The following is an 18,562-nucleotide window of genomic DNA, read 5'->3' as shown; positions in this document are numbered from 1 at the left end:
CTTTGATGTGCTGTGCAGATCCTGGCAAAGGCCACTGCCAGATTAAATATACCTTGGCAGGGTTTTCCTTTGGAATTCTTACAGAAGATGAGATTGAGGGAGGGAGGTAACATTAGAAGAGATTAGTATGCCAGCAGGAGGTAAGAGGATCTTTGATGGTTGCATTGGACACCGAAGATAGTCATATGGTCTGGTTAAAACACCATCTGGATTCAGGGAAATAGTCTTGCCTTGCTAAGTGTGTTTTATAAACCTCAAGAGGCATCAAATCTCGTCAGATCAAAACTGGTTTCCGATGTCTTCACAGAATTGTTGTTAAACTGGACGGCAGTCTTTTGGATGCTTGGTGTAATTCTGAACCTGAATTACAAACCTTAAAAGCTCTTAGCAGCCAGTAGTAGTGTGGATAAATTCTGCTTCTGCCTCATCTTTGGCTCTGTTTTCTGCTTTCTTTCAACTGCAGGAATACCAAACACAAATTTAAAGCAAAATTTGATGGATAGTTGGTGCTTGTCATCCATGCCAGATGCTTACAGTTTTTAACCTGTGTGTGGCACCAGTTTCCAGCAGATGTCATCGGAAAAATAAGTGTTCTGGAAACTGCTGGCTGAGCCAGTTACACCCAAGGTGACTGCGAGCTAGTACAACATGCTACAGCTGCAGACTTTTTGTAGTAAGCTGGATCAAGAGGTTTAGCAAAGCCAGTTGTAGATGATGGAGGTAATACACATTCCATGCAATATACAGAGGATATGATAGTGTTCCCCTAAAGTATTAAGAATCAGTTGAATGTGTTGACTGTGTATTTTCAAAAGCAGGAAGAAAACAGGGACATAGTAACAGAAGAAGATGGAAGTCGTGAAGTTAAAAAGCACTCAACAGGCTGCAAAGACTCTAGAAGGAGAGGTGTAAGACTTGAACCCAAAGCACATTGTGAGCAGGCAGATTAATTGCTGTTCTCTCCTGGAGCCCAAATTAAACCATAGTCTCAAAACGGACTACAAGATGGAGAACACGACTGTGTTCCTGTCACCGAGAAGCTACCTTCAGGAGGTGCTGCTCATGTGGAATCAGCACGTGAGACTTCCTTGCTTGGGGGATGGGTGAAGGGAAGAGAATGCCGAGCTCCAGTGCGTGGAGGGTGTTAATTACTGCTTGACTAAGTATCAGTCTTCCTGCTGGGACTTCTTGGAGCTAAAATTACTTTGTTCCTGAATTAGTACACTAGTGAGATATATGTACTAGTAAATTTTTATTAAAATGTAAGTTATTTCCCTCCTCCTGCTCCAGATACATGCATACAAGCCTAAGTGGGCTTTAGACCAAAGATTCAAGCATAGAAGAAATCTCGTCCTTCTGTCCTTCATGGCATAGTGACAACATGGTTGCATTACTCCACTTTCCTATGTGAAACAGAAAAAAGAACAGCCTTTGCATCCTACACTGTTAAACCTATGTACAAACTGCTACACTGATAATGGCCTTCCTTGAAACTTCCCAAGTGACTACTTCTGAGTGTAGAAAATCTCTACAGTGGAACGAGTATTTCCCAAACAGTTGGGAATTTCGCTAGTCAAGGACTGTATTTGAATAGACTGATTCCATCTATGACACAGCACTTAACATAGTGATTTTGTAGAAACCAGAAAAGGGGGAAAAAACAAAACAAAAAAACTTAGAAGCCTGAACTTAGATTTGGTGAAGTCAGTAAGTAAGACTGCTGCAAACCAATGCATTCAGCTATATGCCAGCTTGAACTGATCTCTGAACCTGAAACCCAGGGGTCCTAAATTTCTGGATCTAGAACTTTGTTATGATTAAAAATGCCATGATCTCAATTTTGTTTCCTTATCTAATATGGTAGCCTTTACAGATACTGATCTAATTTCTAATCTGACAATGAGGTTTTGTTGTTACACTTTTAGGAGAAATGGATTGAGTTAAAGAACACAGAAAGAGCTTCCATTTGAGAAGCGAGGCAAATATCCATAAAAAAATGGACAACACAGAAACATCAAATAGCCATTTAAAAATCTTTTAATCTCAAAGTGCTTTGATACCACAATACTCAGAAAACATCTAAATAGTAAGGGTTTGTATTTTGGGGAATCTTATTACTACTAGGTAAGGGATGATCTCTAGTATGTGAGCTATACCATTTAAGATGCCCCAGGCATTAGAGTGCAACATACTGACAGGTAATACCTAATCTTGCTTCCAAAGTGCATCTTTGATATACCACTAATAAGAGAATTAGGACAATAACAATCCAAACTGATGCACTGTTTAATTACAACCATCTTCATACATTTTTTGTTTGTCTGATTGAATTAAAAAATGATAGGAGTTTAAACTGAGTTTTAAATTGTGGAATATGAGGGGTATATTAATGTAGAAAGACTTGCTTCTTCCTAATAGGAGGAAGGAGCAGAGCTGTTAATTACTAAATGGGGTGGTAACAGGCCAGAGAAGAACTTTTATCTTGAGTCTTCTTATGAGGTAAGTCATATCCTGTTACTCTGTAGAAATATCTTGTTTAATTTTTTTCTAACGCATATATGGATAAACCAGGTTTTAGCACACTGAAAGGAATTTTCTCCTTTCTGTAGGCATCTGTGGCATGAGCACAAGGAGCTGATGCTAAAATATGCATCTCTTCAGTCTTTCGTATCTACTGTTACACAGAGCTAGCGCTTGAATGTTTTTAAATTTCTTTTTGCTTCAGGCAGATTCTTGAAAGACAGGGAATAGTTCACATGAGGAACACTTGTGAGGACTAAGGGAGGCTGCAGAGTTTGTTAGGTTGGACAAAAAGTGCTCTAAACAAGAGTTAATCTTTCTTTTTAAGTTCTTGCCTCTCGCCCCAGTGACTAAATTCTTGCATTTCACACCAGTGCAATTCTTAGGTGTTATTTCTTAGGTGTTATCCTAGAACAATATGTTCCTGAGGATTAACCTGAGAATCTTAAATTAAAAAATAGCCAAGAGATGATCGATGGAGTCTTCTGCTAAGTCTTACGTTGCCACCTCCTTTCCTCTTTGTTCCTCTTGAAGCTCTCCTTCCTCTGCAGTACTGATGTCCTTTTCACCCCGAGGCTTCGGTGCTCTGCAGAAACAGTAATTGTCTAAGCACTGGAAATGGTTTGCACGCGCTTACTTCCTGCTCTGTCCTGTGCATAAGAAGTAGAATGCTTGCCTAGCAGTCAATAGGAGTTCAGATAGAGATGTGCTATGATGCTTAATAAAAGGAGTGGAGCTGATTTAATTTTGCCAGCACTAGATGATTCAAACTGGAATGCTTTTATACAAAAAGGAAAATATTTCTAGTCAAAGGCAAGAGAGTTGTATTATATTATTACCTGTGAATGTTAGAGTCTTCTTCCAGAAAGTCAGTGGCATCCTTTCCTTTTTTCCTTACAAATTCTTCGCTTAGCCCAACCTGCTGGAGGGTATGTCTGTAGCGACGCTCTGCTTCTTGACGAGCATCATGCTATGAAGTTGAAACTTACAGTAAGCATGTAGAACTGGGCTTCCACATAATGGTCAGGTTTTAAAGTTCATGGCTGATACTCCTAATGAGAACAACAGGGCGGCAGAGCCCCTGTCCAGTATTACTGTCATCCAGAGAGTACTGTAACAACACTAACTACTAGGAAACTGTATCCTGCAGCTAGCTCAAAGCAGTAGCTCACCTTCTTCCACTTCTGTTCTTTTGTCCTTCTTCTGTTGCCCTGCCTCTAATGCACTTCAGTCTTAAGAGACTAGCCCGCTCGTGTCTGAGTCCTGCCTATGACACACTAATTGAAAATATGTGCAAAAAGGGCTGTGAGCAATTATGGAAGCTTAGTCACCTGCAACTTACAGGCACTAACCACAGCTGAAAATTGAACTTTCACAGTTGAGCTTGTGAAAAGGCTTCACATCAGCTTATCTTCAAAAAACTGAAAACCAGGCATCTTGGTTCCTATGTTCTTACTGATTCCTTGCAAATTAATCTGTTATCTGAGATGACAGTTTTCCAGAGAGCTTGGCTAGTTCCAAAAGACTGCCTTGTATATGGAAGGATAGAAGTCCTGTCTCAAGATGAGTGAATGCCATTGATAATGGTTAATTCTTACCAATCTAGCAAACAGAAATATTATAAAAAATTATCACACAAATGTGTTTTCTGCCTCCATTAACCAAGGGGCTGCTTCTGTTGTGAAATCATAAATCAGCATATAGTTATATATTGTCATTATGTCTCTAACCAGATATCTATCAACCCTGCAAGGAGACAGAACTGAAAGGGAAAGTTCAGAGAAAGCTACTTCCTACGGAGTAAGGTTTGTATCTACCTTTCTAGTACAATACAGATATGCAAATGGTACCGTGTTACGGATGAGATGTGCTGAACACAACCACAGACCACAGAGCTTGCAGGTGATATAAGTGACTTAACTATCATTAATATTTTTCAAGCAGCACTAGAGATAAAAAATGCTCAACTGGAAAAGGTTTAAAAATTTTAAACCTTTAAAACTTTTTAAAAATTAAATCTTTCAAATTTCTAGACTATAGGCTGTTGTATTCAGAGGCAGAATTAGGTATTCATACAATACCTCGTGTGATAAGGCCTTAATTTTGGTCAGGGCCTATATTTTCATTGCAATATTTATGAGGTATTGGAAAACCCTACAACCATGAAATAAGTCTGAATGGTTTTTCAAGGAGTGGGAAGGAGTTTAAAATGTACTTTAGTGGCTGTTCCATGTGTTATTTTGAGTGTAGTCTAGAGACTAAACAAACATTTGCATCTTCTTATCCAAGACTAACTTGAGACTAGATTTCCTAATGCTATCTTATTTCCTAATTCTTGTCTTAAGTGAAAGACAACATATGCTGTCACCCAGAAACTCTGGAATTTTGACCAGTTACCTTAGTGACCTGTTCAAAGAGGTATGGTCTGTTCTTGACTCGCAGCTGCATTTCTTCCAGCTCCTTTCTGTATTCTTTTGTTCTTTCTCTGATACTTTGCCTGAAATGGAAGAGTTCCCTGTCTAATCAAAATTCCCTCTTACTGTAGCTGATCAGGAATGAGGAATTCTCAATAACTATTTTTGTCCTTTAAATATCTCTGGTAATTGTCTTGATTCTGAATGCTGGCCAAAACACACTGCTATTTCTGGCAAGTTAAGTACCCGTAGCAAAGCTTTACTACTAGAGTGCGAGCACAGAACCTGTATTCACATTTATACAAAACCTTATCTTATATATATTTTCCCAAATGACATATTTCAGTTGGCTTGTTTGTACAAATTATTTTCTACAAATGCTAATCTAAAAGAAACTATTCTGCTTGGAAAGAGCAATGCTAGACTGTCAAGAAATCCAAGTGAATGTGAAACGGATATGGCAGCCAAAAAAATTACATTGGGAAAATAGGCTCATAGGCCCAATTCCTCCTAAAGAATTATCTGATGATTCTCAGTTATTGCAGTAAACAGTTATCAAGGGGCAGAATAGTATACTGACCAATTCTGTTTTGCCTTCTCTTCATGCGTTTTCTCTAAAGTTTTATGTGGATCCAGGGCTTTTGCTCGGCTATTCAGTGATTTATGGATAGCTTGACACTTCTTTTTGTGTTTCTCCAGCCAGTTATTTCCTTCTTTGTCCCTTTCCTTTTTGTTGTCTTGGGAATATCTATATAGAGGAAAGTTAGTAATGAGATATCAAGTTCACTTCAGAGTGCTAGACTATGCACTAGCCGGGATTTTCGCTTTTGTAATCCTGTAGGGAGAAAAGCAGTTTCAGAAAGGCAAGCATGCAACTCTCAAAACAGCTGTGAAGCAAGGCAAGAATTAGCAAGGAAAGACCAGCTATAGTGAGAAACATTTAGAAAGGGTCAATAGGTGCTTGATTCAAATAAACGAGCATATAAAACACAGCGTGATAACACAAAAGAATGTGACAAGAAAAGGCATCTCCCCGAAGCTGGAGACACGTTTTTTTTTCCAGTAAGTATAACATATTTTAAATATTGGAAATGTATCTGACATGATGAGAGAGAGAATTAACTTTTTTCTCTATTTTTGTTATTAGTTGGGGTATGATCTTGTAGACAAACTTTTCTACTTACCTAATAGCAGATTCTCTTTTCCTTGTTGCATCTGTAATATGTACTGGAAGGGTATTGGAAGAAAGAGAGGAAAGTCTGGTCAAAGAATGACTTTTTTGCATGGAAACCTTGGAAAGTTGCTGGGAATCCTGAAAGAAATTGAGTTTGATTCAGTTTATTTTTTCATAATACAGAATCTCCTCTGTTGTCTATCACAGAGATCAGTTGGGGCACATGGGCAATCCACTCGCTCTTCTCTCTTCCTTCAGTGGGGATTGACATGGGGATGGAGTGATGGAAGAGAAGCAAGGAGACTTGATTAGGAATGTGGAAGGGTGGGCTGAACCATAGTTGTTATAGCTCATTTCTTTGTGTAAAACTTTCTTATCTGGTTTGTTCTAGAATTCTGTAGTACTCAGAATTCTGAGTACAAAGGCAGAGGTCCCACTAAAGAACACTAATCATCCATTAAAAATGCTACAAATTTAGAAACTTGCCATTTGGATTGGAGAGAATAGCATCACAGAAATACCCAGTCATCTCACCTTTATCTTTTCATTAGCCTGCCTCTGCCTGCAGCGGAGATTGGATGTTCTTAGTTTAAATGGCTTATTACGAGTTGCCTCTTTGATTTCTCGTCTCCTTATTGCTTCTCTCTGAAATGCCCAGTAAAGTCCTTCGAAGTCTGGTACTGTTGGATTAATCCTTGGCTTGAAGCTGAAGCTTTTGTCCTGCAAGAAGCCAAGCCGTTCTTGCTTAGTTTTAGTAGCAGTTCGGGACCGAGGCTTCCTCTGTGAGGTGCCAGTATCAATAGGAGCTACGGAGCCTTCCAGCAAATCCTTGGCTCTCATTTGAATGCGGATTTCTCTGTAGAGTTCAGCTTCTAATGGGTAAAAATCAGAGCAATGAGAAGATGACTATGAGTGATGGTTCACTCATAGCTGTGAAGGCTGTGAAACTGCCAGTGAATAGCTCTAAAACCCTTTTTTATGATAGCAGCTGCTAACATAGGAGACCAGACGCCTTGTGTTCTCTTTCCCCACTTTCCATTCCCTGCCCCACTTACCAGAAAAAAAGAAAAAATCCCTACAAAAAAACAGAACCATGGTAGTGTCTCTTCCTCAGGCATTAATCACTAGACATGTCTTTCCCTTGTGACAGAGTAAGTTACTAACAGGCCTTCTTCACATATTCCTATTCTTAGGGGTACCAGATAACTCTGTCCTTTGTCTTGCAGAGATGTTATACTAATTAAGGTTCTACTATTCATATGGGACTTTATGGCATTACATTGACCGTGTGATCCAAACAGGCCGTTCAAATATACTTGTAATGGACGATGGCTTTTCTATGTAGTATCCAGCAGTGTTTTGTCTATATTGGAAAAGATTTTAAGTAATGAGGATGGATTTGTCTTGTCACTTCTGTGACAAATTTTCCATAGAAAGAATGAGTCTCTGAGATATGGTGTAAAACTATGTCCTGTCCTGTGCTACGCTAAATGTTTATAAAAATGTAGATAAACAGTTGTTATTTTTTGTTTTTAGAAAAAAAAATACTGCTGTTTGGAAAATGAGGTTTTGGGGGGGTCTGTTTCTAAGTTTGTATTGACTGAGGCATAAAATGTTCATTCTGCCTCACTTCTCATGCAGTAGGGGTGGAAACAACAGTGGCTTGTCCTTTGCTCTCTTTCAGCTTTCTCTTTAAGTCAGCACATTACAGCATAATGTTTTCTGATGAAAACTGGTGAAAAAACAAAAAAAATGGAAACAGTGTTAAAAAAAAAGTGAAAAAAGCAATGCGAATTATCAAGGACTGGTTTATCTCCTGTATTCAAATGTTAAGTCAGTATCATTTACTTCAAACTTGTAACTGTGAGGGCTTAAGACATCTGAAAGAAAGAGAATATCAGGGAAACCTCCTTGACTGCCTCTCTGATGGGATGGTCCTAGCACCTCCCTCACCTATTTTAGCACCTAATGAGAAGGGGCGATCAAGTGGGAGGGTAATTGAAAATATCAGAGAGTGGCAAGAGCGACTGGCCTACTGCACTATTGCTTACAAGGAAATAATTGCCTGATTTGGACTCATGAAACACTTGTCTCCTAAGGGACCTGTGCAGCACAGACCTTTGGTGAGGATCAAATTATCAATTTCAAGGTATTGCATGGACCTTGAGCACCTCTGGCACTACATCTGTCTTCATGTTTGCCTGTGCCACACAACATCCAAGTCCCTTTGGTCTAACTGAAGATGAGGAATTCAGTAACTGGGACCTGTTAATCCCCTAATTCAGGAAAGATCCCCAAACTGTCATGAATCGCAGTAAAAGGAGTATGCAAATCTGCCTGAGCAGCTCACTGCTTCTACATGTACACACGAGTGCAGAACTGCTACTGCTGACAGCGATACGAGATCACTAAATCTAGGAAACCCTGCTGTAAAGGTATCTAGGTGAAATGCAATGACCAGTGATATACAGGAGATTAGACTACAGGACATAATGATATTGGCTTTATGCTCCACTGACACTTGCGTAAGCCATGATCCTACAACCCAGCACTGAGGCAGTGAGGGACAATCATGGAGTTCTTTTTTACAGGAAGAGCTCTGGCATTTACCTTTGAGTTTATCTCCAAGAAGTGGGTCATATGTAGACTTGGGGACTTTTCTACTGACTTGCTTCTTCTTGGAGCTCTTATTTAGGGTTGCTGCTGCCAGCAACTTCTGTCTGATAGCTTCTTTCTTCTTCTCCTCCTTCTCCAGAAAACTGAAGGGCCGCTGACTTGAAAGTAGCAGCTCCTTTCTTTTCTGTGTTGCTATTTGCCTGCGAATCTCATTCTGTTCCATTATTTCCTCATAAAGAGGCAGAAACACATGGGCAGGTACAGGCTGTGCCCGGAACTGTTTTTGACATTCTGCTTCATCCTGGCTTTGCCTTTTGTCTCGCTGTTTGTCTAGTTCAAGAAACACGTAAGACTTCATCACCTGGGACTTTCTGTGAGCTTCCCGCAGTGTCATCTTGAAGGGCTGAGGGATGGTGATGGAAGGGATCCCGGGAGATGACGCGCTCTTTGGCCTCAAGTAGGATTTAGGAAACAAGTGAGGCTTTTGCTGATCCCAGGTGCTGTCCAATATGAGGTCAGTCAAAGAACTGGATTGTCTTTTGTTACCAGATGTATGACTAGATAAAGACATTGTCAATGGGAAATAAGGAAAATTATTAGAAATATGAAAAGAAGGGAGACACTGTTGATTAAGAGAAAGATACTGTTGGCTCAGCTGTTAAAAGACAGGCCTAGGCCGTACTGTTCTCCATCTCTGTGTTTTGCTTTGTTGCAAAGTTTGTGAGCATAGCTTGTGCTTTTCTGTTTTCCATGTGTAAAATAACTGTTATGCCTACCTAGCTCTGGAATGCAATTTATTATGATGCTAGTTCTCAATTTCCAGAAAGGTCACAAGTAAGATAGAAAGTTCCAACTGTAAGGATATCTGACTAATGGCTATTCAACACAAAGACAAGAAACGAGAGGCAATAAAGCAATCGCACAGATGCGCAAACCCTAACAAACAGCAGATAAAGGAGACAGTAACAAGCACCTGAATTCCTAAGACAGTGATGGAAGGGCCATTACAAGGAACCATTGGAGCCTAACTTTAAAGAGCATCAGCTAGAAACTTTGCAGCTGATTAGATGACCAGGCAATTGATAATGAGAAAAAACAAGGCTCTCACTGAAAAGCGTAAACTTCTCATGCAATATCTGAGGTTTACTGTAAGACTGGGTAAAACTTATTACGAGATGTTTTGGGAAGGCTCAAATGCAGGGAAACAGAGGGATCAAGGTGGGCGAAGAAGGTCCAAGCACAGGCGAATGGTGGGGGGCTGCAGGGCCGATGGTACGTAGGCACCCCGCTTGCCCGGCCAAGCCCTGTGCCTGCTCGCTGCAGTCTGTCCTGTCTTAACCTCTGTTCCTATCTACTCTGTGCGCGGCAGAGATCGAGCTGCTAGTGAACGTCCCGCTGGGCTAACCCGTGAGGGGGACTAGACAGCCGAGGGCTAGGAACTGGAGTCAGTGCCCGAAAGGGCGAGACGCAGCACACCGGGCGGGCGGGGCGGAGCCTCCCCGCGCCCCGCAGCGCCCGGCACGGCCGAAAACCCACCCTACCTGAGCGCCCCGCACAGCTCCCCGTCCGCCCGGGCCCGGGCCGGGGCCGGGGCCCGCGAGCCCGCTCCCAGCGCACGCTGCCCGCTCCGCATGGCGCGGCGCGGCGCGGGGCCCTCGGCGCCCCCAGCTCCGCCCGCCTCGGGCGGCTGAGGCGGCGCCTGGGGAAACCAGAGCGGGGCGAGGCCGGCAGCGCAGAGGCGCCTTTCGCCGGGGCCGCGGCCGCCGCCGCCGCCGCCTTCCCGCGCCGCGCCCCTCACCTCAGCGCCGGGCGCCCTCCCGCCCCGGCCCCGCCCCCTCCTGCTGCCGTCACGGCCTGAGCAGCCAATCAGTGCCCGGGACGGAGCGGGCCGCGGCGCCGGCGCACGGTCTCTCGGGAACGCGTTGTCACCCCGGCGCGGCGGCGCCGTTGTCATGGTTACCCCGAGCCGCTTCCGCTCGGGCGGTGTTCCGTTGGTGTCGTCACTTCCGCAGCGATGGCGGCGGCCGCGGCTTGCGGGCGGCGGCGGCCGCTGCTGTCGGCGCTGCGGCTCCGCCCGGGCGGGGGCGGCCCGCGGGCCCCGGCCCGAGCCGCCGCCGCCGCCGCCGCCGCCGCCGCGCCGCTCTACGACGTGGTGGTGTCGGGCGGGGGCCTGGTGGGGAGCGCCATGGCGGCGGCGCTGGGTAAGGCGGCGCTCGGGGGCCGGGCGCGCCGCGGCTGCTCCGGCCGCCTCGGGGGGCCGGGTAACGGGTACCCCTGAGAGCAGCGCAGCCGAGAGCCCTCTCCTTTCCCCCCCTTTTTTAAAAATCTCTTCCTCTAATTAGCGAATTTACATTTAAATCCTGTTAAAAAGTGATCTTTGTCTAGAGCGAGTGTGGCAGTATTCATTAATGCGCTCTCACACCAAAATACACACAGCTACGTAAAAAACACCAATGTACGCAGAAATATAAAAATCACACAAAATGTTTAATCTTTGCTTTAACTGCAGAAGCCTCGTCAACCTCAGTAGCAGGACTGTAATGATAAACTTTTAAAATACTAAGTTTTGCCATGCCTGGTCAAAACCCGTATTGTAGACGCTCTTCTTCATAAAGGTTTGCGTTTACACTATCTCGTTACAGAAACACACAGAACTTCTTGATCCAAAAATGAGGTTTTGGGGAGGAATACTGTAATAAAGCATATATTTGCTAATTTTAGGGCACGATATCCACTTCCATGATAAGAAAATTGCTTTGCTGGAGGCTGGTCCTAGGAAAGAGCATGACCGCTTGCCAGACAAGTACAGTAACAGGGTCAGTTCCATCTCCCCAGGTTCAGCAACCCTCCTAAGCAGTAAGTATGACTTTTCTTTTGTTTGCATTTCTGTTTGCAAATTTGAGCTGGTTTTACTTTGTTTAAATAAGGCCCCTTTGAGTGTGTGCTGCCTTCATCCTAAATGGGTCAAATTATTTGGCATTTCCTCTCAGTGTTGTGCCTGCTGAATTGAGGTGGTTACAGCAGGCTTGTCTAGCTAACTGGGATCCGCGTCCTGGTGTCTTCACCTGATTTGTTTCATGAACGCTTGTGACATTAGGCCTAAAATTCCAAGCTGCTCTCTACAGCATCTGGAATGCTCTGTTCACAAATGGATATTTTTTTTTCAAGTCCTTCCTATTCCATAACTCAGTTTTCCTGATTGATTTTCTTTTCAAAGTCAGATTTGAACCTTGATTCCTTATAGAGAAAGAGAAGTTCAGAACAATGATGGCCATGAATTTCCCCCACTATTTTTTTTTGCCAGCTGATAGGACAGTGAGAACTGACTGCATGTGTCACAGCACTCCTGGAAACCTGGCTTGCTTTTTCTACTGGTTTTGTATTAACAGCAAAGTAATGTGTGCTGGAGCTGTAAAAGTACCATGGCAGACCTAACACTCTCGCGGAGTGGGAAAGCTGAGTCTAGGCCAGCTGGAAAGAAGTTACAGTCAAGGAGAGAGCTCAAAGTGAACTTCAGGGGGTTTTGGGTCTCAATGTCACGTGTGAACCTGTAGCTCCAGGCACTTCTGTCCTCTTTCTCTTTTAGGTTTTGGTGCCTGGGATCATGTCTGCAGTCTGAGATTCAAATCATTTCGACGAATGCAGGTGACCTGATTATGGTACAAATATGCTGTGTGTCTGTCTAATTTGAATTTTCAGCAATACTTAGACTAATGATCCAGAGTTTATTACTTCTTTTGCAAAGGGCAGGTCATGCTCTTAATGATTTGTTACGTTTTTTTGTTGGGACAGTTGTCTCAGAAATGTGTGCACTCAAAGGCTGGACGTTAGAGATTGAAAGGTTGATTCCTAATGGAAGCTGTAGATACTGAGGCAGGGGAACTGATCAGGAAAAGCAAAAATAAAGATAAAGGTGTTAGGATAGCATTATGTGTTGGCTATGCAACAGGAAGTAGAGATAAAAGACATTTTTTATCTTTACAGTTAGTTTTTGAATAGATATAGATCCTTTTATGAAAGGGATTATGTGATGTGCCTAAATAGCTGGAAATGGACAGTAATCTGGGACATTTTCTCTCGTTCTGTATTTCTAGATTGCCTGGTTCCTTTTGTTTTGTTGAATCCATTGATATCCCTGAAAGAAACAGCACTTACGTACCATATAGCTTCATATAATGTATTTTTTCTTTATAGGTGTGGGATGCTTGTTCAGAAGCCATGATCATTTTTGAGAAAGACAACTTAGATGACATGGGTTACATAGTGGAGAATGATGTCATTATGTCTGCACTCACAAAACAGTTAGATGCAGTAGCAGGTAGTGGACAACTTCTTTAATATACTTAATTTACTGTAGAGAGCTTTCAGGCACTTTCTTTCCGCTGGGTGTGCCGAGTTATGAAAGGCGGAAAGAAAATTCATCTAACAAATAACTGAGATCTCGGCAGCTTCTTGAATGGGGCGGGTGGAAATCTGTCCTCTCTATGGGACTGCGTTCAAGCTCTGTAGCCTGTGTGCTTCTCCAGGACATAGTCTCACCAAAATGCACATGTAATGGAAAGAGCTGGAGCTTTCTCTCCAGAGCGGTCTTTGTAGTGATGAAGGGTTGGCCAGATTATTCTTTCTGGGTGTTCTGAGAATTGTAATCTATTACTATGCCATGAAGACGTGCCTAGCTCTTTGCTGTTACAGTGATACTTCCTTTTCTTCATGTCTGTATCGTGCTGTGACTGTGGTACTTTGTGTTCCCATCAGACCGGGTGGAGGTTTTCTACAGGAGCAGAGCGGTCGGGTATACCTGGCCCCTTCCCTATCACAGCTGTGACACAAGCCCTTGGGTCCAAATTGAGTTAGCTGATGGACGCAGACTTCAGACCAAACTGCTGGTAACTAAACTTTTTATTTCTGTTGATCAGGCACCATCTCTTGCCCAAGTCCTTTCCACTGGATTTGGCTCTGATTCCGTGTGTGCCGCTCCACCCACGTGGAGGGCTTGAGCGAGGTGAGTGGCTAACTCTGTCAGAGATGCTGAGAGACGCACAGTGCCCAGCCGTCTCTGACGCTGATGCAAGAAGACTGTGCAGAACTGGACAAGAGTAGAAAGGGCCATGTTTTCTGTTTTTTGGAGGAGTCTTTTTCTTTTGGGGGGGGGGGTTTGAATAAACAAAAATATGTCTACATGCAGAGGGAGGTTTGTGGCCTCCCTCTGGAATAGCGGTTTTCTTAGGAGCAGCTGATGAAGTTGCCTTGTATCTCTTACGTTTTGCAGATTGGTGCGGATGGTCATAACTCCGTGGTCCGGAAGGAAGCGAAGTTTCAGACCATTGAGCATCAGTATGACCAGTCAGCTGTGGTGGCTACTCTTCATTTGTCTGAGGTGAGATTCTGCAAACTGGCTCTTCTGTAAGCAGCAGAACAGCTTAGATCACCAGTTCTTAGATGTTAGAACAGATCACTAGTTCTTAATTGTCTCCTTGCTTCTTTCCACTGTAGGCCACAGACAACAACGTAGCCTGGCAGAGGTTCCTTCCCACAGGGCCAATTGCACTTCTTCCGGTAAGTTGCCTAGTGACCTCTGCATATTTTACTTTTTAGTCTGTTCTTTTCTAGTAACTTTGCTTCTGTCTGTGCCTGTGTCTGTGTTTTGGTTTTGTCTCTTAAGAATTTGCTTTGTGCTTTTCATTTATAACTTTTGTTTTTCCCTCCTGCCATCTCACTTTGTCTTTAGTGTTTCCCACTTGTAGCAATATTGGCTGGAAAAGTAATACGCAGATGGATTTCTGTGGGAAGGGGATTGGGGAAATTCTTGCATTGTTTGGATTTTTTGTTTCTTTTTCTTTTGATCCTGACCCTTGAGGTTTTCTTAACTAGCTCTCTGACACTGCCAGCTCTCTGGTTTGGTCTACATCACATGAACATGCATCAGAACTTCTCGCTATGGATGAGGAAAGTTTTGTTGATAGCATCAACTCTGCCTTTGTGAGTATCAGCCTTGTGGTAGATATGAGACCAACTCTGTTGCAATTGTGAGAAATATGCTAGAATCCTGCAACTTACAGAATAGCAATGGGAGAGCTGGATTCTCAAGTTCCTTCCTATGGCGAGGGAGGAATTAGAAAGGCACTTAGCAAAGAAAGGATGGTCTTTTATAACTGAATTAAGTTAGTCCTGATAGTCATAGTAGGAACTGAACTAACTTTCTAAAAGATGGGAGGGGTAGACTTGACTTTTCTTGATTGACTTATATGTCCTGAAGTGATGAAGACGGTTTGAGTGGTTAAAATTCAGTTTTTGGAGCTAGCTCAGATTCTTCTGTATGCCCAGTTTAGGGTAAAACCTAAAGCTTTCTTTTTTTGGCTTCAGTGGAGCAACATAAACCACACTGATTTCATTGACGCTGCCGGGGCCATGTTTCGATCTGCTATTTCACTCCTGAGGCCTTCGGGGACTGCAGTCCGTCAGCTGCCCCCAAGTGTTGCCAAAGTAGATCCCGAGAGCCGAGCTATGTTTCCTCTTGGAATGGGGCATGCAACAGAGTACGTCCAGCACCGCGTGGCCCTTATCGGGTAAGGTCCTCCCCGTAGCCGTCGTGCAGGCATGATGTTAGTATAGCGTCTCTGGCACTGAAGCCCGTTGTATTTATTTTCCCATTTAACAAATTAGATGGTTGGGCATACATTCCTGATTCCAGTTTGACTTTATCCAGGACCAGTTTATATCATTTATTCATGTGAACAAAGTCCTGTTGTCTGAGTAGCTCTCTGTCCCTTGTGTGTACTTTTGAAGTAAATTGGGAGGTGATAATTTTCCTTTCCTGGATTGTTCAGTCCAGCAGAACAATCCAGTATCTCATGATGGAACTTTACTTTCCCAAACATCATAGCAGCCATTCTCGGTACCAGTTTGAGTTTTCAGTTCACTTGTCTTGAACACAAATGACAAATTTACTGATTATTCCAGATGGGATGTCATAGGCTCTTGTGTAGTGGTCTACAAGAAGGGAAAGTATCTCATCTTTTCCATTCTAAGGTTGCATGTGCTTTTTCTTTTTAATTCCACAGCTGTAGTGCATTGGTAATTTATAGCATTACACACCTTGGATGGCATCATATATCTCAGATACTTCTTTTGTTTCCAACTTGTTAGCCACTGCTTTTCCTGCTTTATGCCTTGTTAATGGACAAGTGCATGATCTTACATTCCAAGCTCAAATTTCACCTTGTTTCTCTAACTTTGAACCCCTCATCAGTGTGTCTGGCTTTGTGCAGGCTTATCTGTAAAGGACATAACAGGATCTTCTCAGCGATATCCCATTTCTCACTGTGTTGATGATGTCTGCTTACTTGTGTTTTTAATATATACTGATGATATTCTTCCTGCTGTGTCAGTGTCACAAAAATATCAAGGCCTGTCCCATGCCTGATCTGACTTCTTACAACTGGAGAGGCAGTCAGGTAGTTCAGTGTGGAGGTACTGGAGAGAGCGCAGAGAGTGCCGTAAGGTGATGGTCATTGGCGAAGAGGGGAGAAGCGCTGTACTGATCCCTTCTGGAGCTTGTCAGAGGAGGAAACTAAGGACCGTTGTGGCTTTCTTCAAGCAGGGATGTAAATTTGTCTTCTCTTGCTCTAGGGATGCAGCACACAGAGTCCACCCACTTGCAGGACAAGGTGTAAACCTGGGCTTTGGTGATATTGCATGTTTAGCACACCACCTCAGTGCAGCAGCCTTCAACGGGAAAGATCTGGGTAAGGACTCAAGACAAGCAAGCAGCAGTATCATCATTAGTCTTACAGACCCTTGCTGCTAACATCAGGGCAAGGGCTGTTTCTATCTGAGCCTTGCGTAGGTTAAGCGTGCTGCTGTCTTGTGTCTGAATGGCACAAGAACCTCTGAAGCGAAACTGTTCCGATGTTCATTGGTTGTGGACAGTTAGAGTCTTGCATGCAGTTTCCATCCCCGAAATCTCAAAGCTTCTTAAAAAATTAATTCTGCTGGATGGTAAAGAGGTGAGGAGATGAAGATAGTTAGCTAACTGAATGACATCTTTACTAAGATGAACCATTCTTTTTCTGTGTTTTCAGATGTCTGTGGAGAGTGCTATATAGATCAGATGCACAACTGTGTGTGGCAATTTAATATTAATACGGGTATTTATCTTTTCCAGGCTCCTTAAAACATCTCTTAAAATTTGAAACAGAACGTCAGAGGCATAATGTCTCTTTGATAGCTGCTACCGATGCGTTGAAGAGGCTTTACTCCACGAGGCTGGCTCCCTTGGTGTTGCTGAGGACATGGGGATTGCAAGCAACAAACGCCCTGCCGCCTCTCAAAGTAAGAACCTTAAGTTGGTGAGGGCCACACACAAATTTCAAAATTACTCTTTAAATTTCTGAGGTTTTGTGTCCAAAATAAGAATTCCTAAATAACTGTTAGCTCAGTAGTTAGGCGTTTCTTACGCAGCGCAAGGAGAGGCTTGGGATCTGAGTATCTATTCTCTGTATCATGATTGATAGTAAATACTCCCCCCCCCCCTTTCTGGCTTGCAAAACATTTATGCTGTTGAAACGCTTCAACAGGAGAAATGGAGAGAGCCTTACTTTATTAATTAGTGTTCATGAAGAACAAGGCCTAGAAATGGATTGTTTAGCTCTGTTCAAGTTAAGACACAAACTTCAGCTGTCCTAGGGAGAGACAGTCTCTCATTAGAAGTCTTTGGCTTTATTTTGCTATGGAAGGAAAACCTGGAACCTTGAGGTGTGTTCCAGAAATGCACCATGAAAAAGCAATTCTATGAAAAAACAGTGAAGACCAAGACATCGGGTAACTCGACAGATCGAGTGTGCAGCTCAAATCGGTGTGTTTCCATGCTGCTTGTCCTGTTAAGTACTTTTCTCCTGGCCAAGGTGCAAGTCTCCTGAAAGTTACCTGAGGAAGGCCTTGGCAAGGAGGTTCACTCTTGAACACAAATTCTTGTTCTGTTTGCAGCCTTGCTGCCTGATTTCCACACAGCTTTGACCTAATTGCTGTGTTTTCATAATGTTCATTAAGCCACCTGCTCTCAAAACTTTCAGGCACCTTCAAGTTAGATTCCTCAGTTCTGGATTTGACTGTTTTATTGGCCCAGTCAAGGAACTTTTTCCCTATCAGGTGCAAGCAGTGTGCTTTCCTTGAATTACATCACAGTAAGACACCGGATGAAAGGAAGAGCAGTAATTTCTCAAAGCTCAGTCGCTACCACTGGAAGGGGGTCTTTAATAGTTGTACTAAAGGAGAGCAGTACACTGCTGCTTCAGCGCTTGGTACTTTTTTTTCTGTTTCTTTGTTCAATGCAGAAAACAAATGAAGACCTCTCCTGTGAGCGCAGAACCTGTCAGTAACCCCTCTGTTTTGTGCTGCTCAGGAAAGAGAAAGGACTGTAACTCCTAAAGTTTACTAGTATATAGGGATAGTTGCTCTGTACATGACTAAAAAGGCTGAGAAAGAACTGTTGTCCATATAGGAAAGAGAAAGAGTCTATAGCTGCTTTCTAAGTGTATGTTTATTATCAGTTTACAAATTACTTTTTTTTCCCCCCTTTTTAGGAGCAAATTGTGGCTTTTGCTAGTAAGTGATTTGTTGTCAATTTGGAACCGGAGCTTGTCAGTGAATGCGTTACCTTTAAAAGGACTACGACTGACTTGAATCTTGAAATACGTTATTTAATTTATCAATAAAAGTGAAGATTGAGCTGTGTTTTGCACCATCCACTGGTTTATACAGAATTTGTCTTGTCAAGAGGATGTGAGTTTTCTTCCTATGGTACCTAATGTCTTCAGCCATTGAACTGTCTTTACAATGT

The 18,562-nt window shown here is 43.0% G+C and overlaps 2 protein-coding genes across 2 annotated transcripts; one reads left to right on the top strand and one right to left on the bottom strand.

The window, feature by feature from the left end:
• Positions 1–2,021: 2,021 nt before the first annotated feature.
• Positions 2,022–10,357, bottom strand: FAM161B (FAM161 centrosomal protein B). Its single transcript, XM_062576185.1, has 8 exons — positions 10,266–10,357; positions 8,719–9,281; positions 6,643–6,980; positions 6,119–6,246; positions 5,515–5,682; positions 4,918–5,017; positions 3,360–3,490; positions 2,022–3,106 (listed from the first exon to the last, which is right to left on the bottom strand). Exons 1-8 carry the CDS (start codon positions 10,355–10,357, stop codon positions 3,016–3,018), a joined length of 1,611 nt encoding a protein of 536 aa, XP_062432169.1. The 3' UTR covers positions 2,022–3,015.
• A 468-nt stretch (positions 10,358–10,825) lies between these two features.
• COQ6 (coenzyme Q6, monooxygenase) lies at positions 10,826–18,466 on the top strand. The gene is made up of 12 exons (XM_062578114.1): positions 10,826–10,925; positions 11,446–11,580; positions 12,311–12,369; positions 12,919–13,042; positions 13,480–13,610; positions 13,994–14,101; positions 14,218–14,280; positions 14,596–14,703; positions 15,088–15,290; positions 16,354–16,469; positions 16,889–17,055; positions 18,306–18,466. The coding sequence occupies exons 1-12, from the start codon at positions 10,910–10,912 to the stop codon at positions 18,333–18,335; spliced, it is 1,260 nt and encodes a 419-aa protein (XP_062434098.1). The 5' UTR covers positions 10,826–10,909; the 3' UTR covers positions 18,336–18,466.
• Positions 18,467–18,562: the final 96 nt, after the last annotated feature.

Source organism: Rhea pennata, chromosome 5 (assembly GCF_028389875.1).
Source record: "Rhea pennata isolate bPtePen1 chromosome 5, bPtePen1.pri, whole genome shotgun sequence".
Taxonomy (NCBI): domain Eukaryota; kingdom Metazoa; phylum Chordata; class Aves; order Rheiformes; family Rheidae; genus Rhea; species Rhea pennata.
This window is presented reverse-complemented; position numbering and strand designations above follow the sequence as displayed.

Bases quoted from the DNA above. Each gene is read 5' to 3' on its own strand.
- FAM161B (XM_062576185.1), bottom strand. From the start codon at position 10,357: ATGCGGAGCGGGCAGCGTGCGCTGGGAGCGGGCTCGCGGGCCCCGGCC. The intron at 6,981-8,718 runs GTAAATGCCAGA...TTTACCCATTAG, and splicing joins TCTTGGAGATAAACTCAAAG to AAGCTGAACTCTACAGAGAA. The intron at 6,247-6,642 runs GTGAGATGACTG...AATTTCTTTCAG, and splicing joins AGGCTAATGAAAAGATAAAG to GATTCCCAGCAACTTTCCAA.
- COQ6 (XM_062578114.1), top strand. The intron at 11,581-12,310 runs GTAAGTATGACT...TTTCTCTTTTAG, and splicing joins TTCAGCAACCCTCCTAAGCA to GTTTTGGTGCCTGGGATCAT. The intron at 14,102-14,217 runs GTGAGATTCTGC...TTTCCACTGTAG, and splicing joins CTACTCTTCATTTGTCTGAG to GCCACAGACAACAACGTAGC.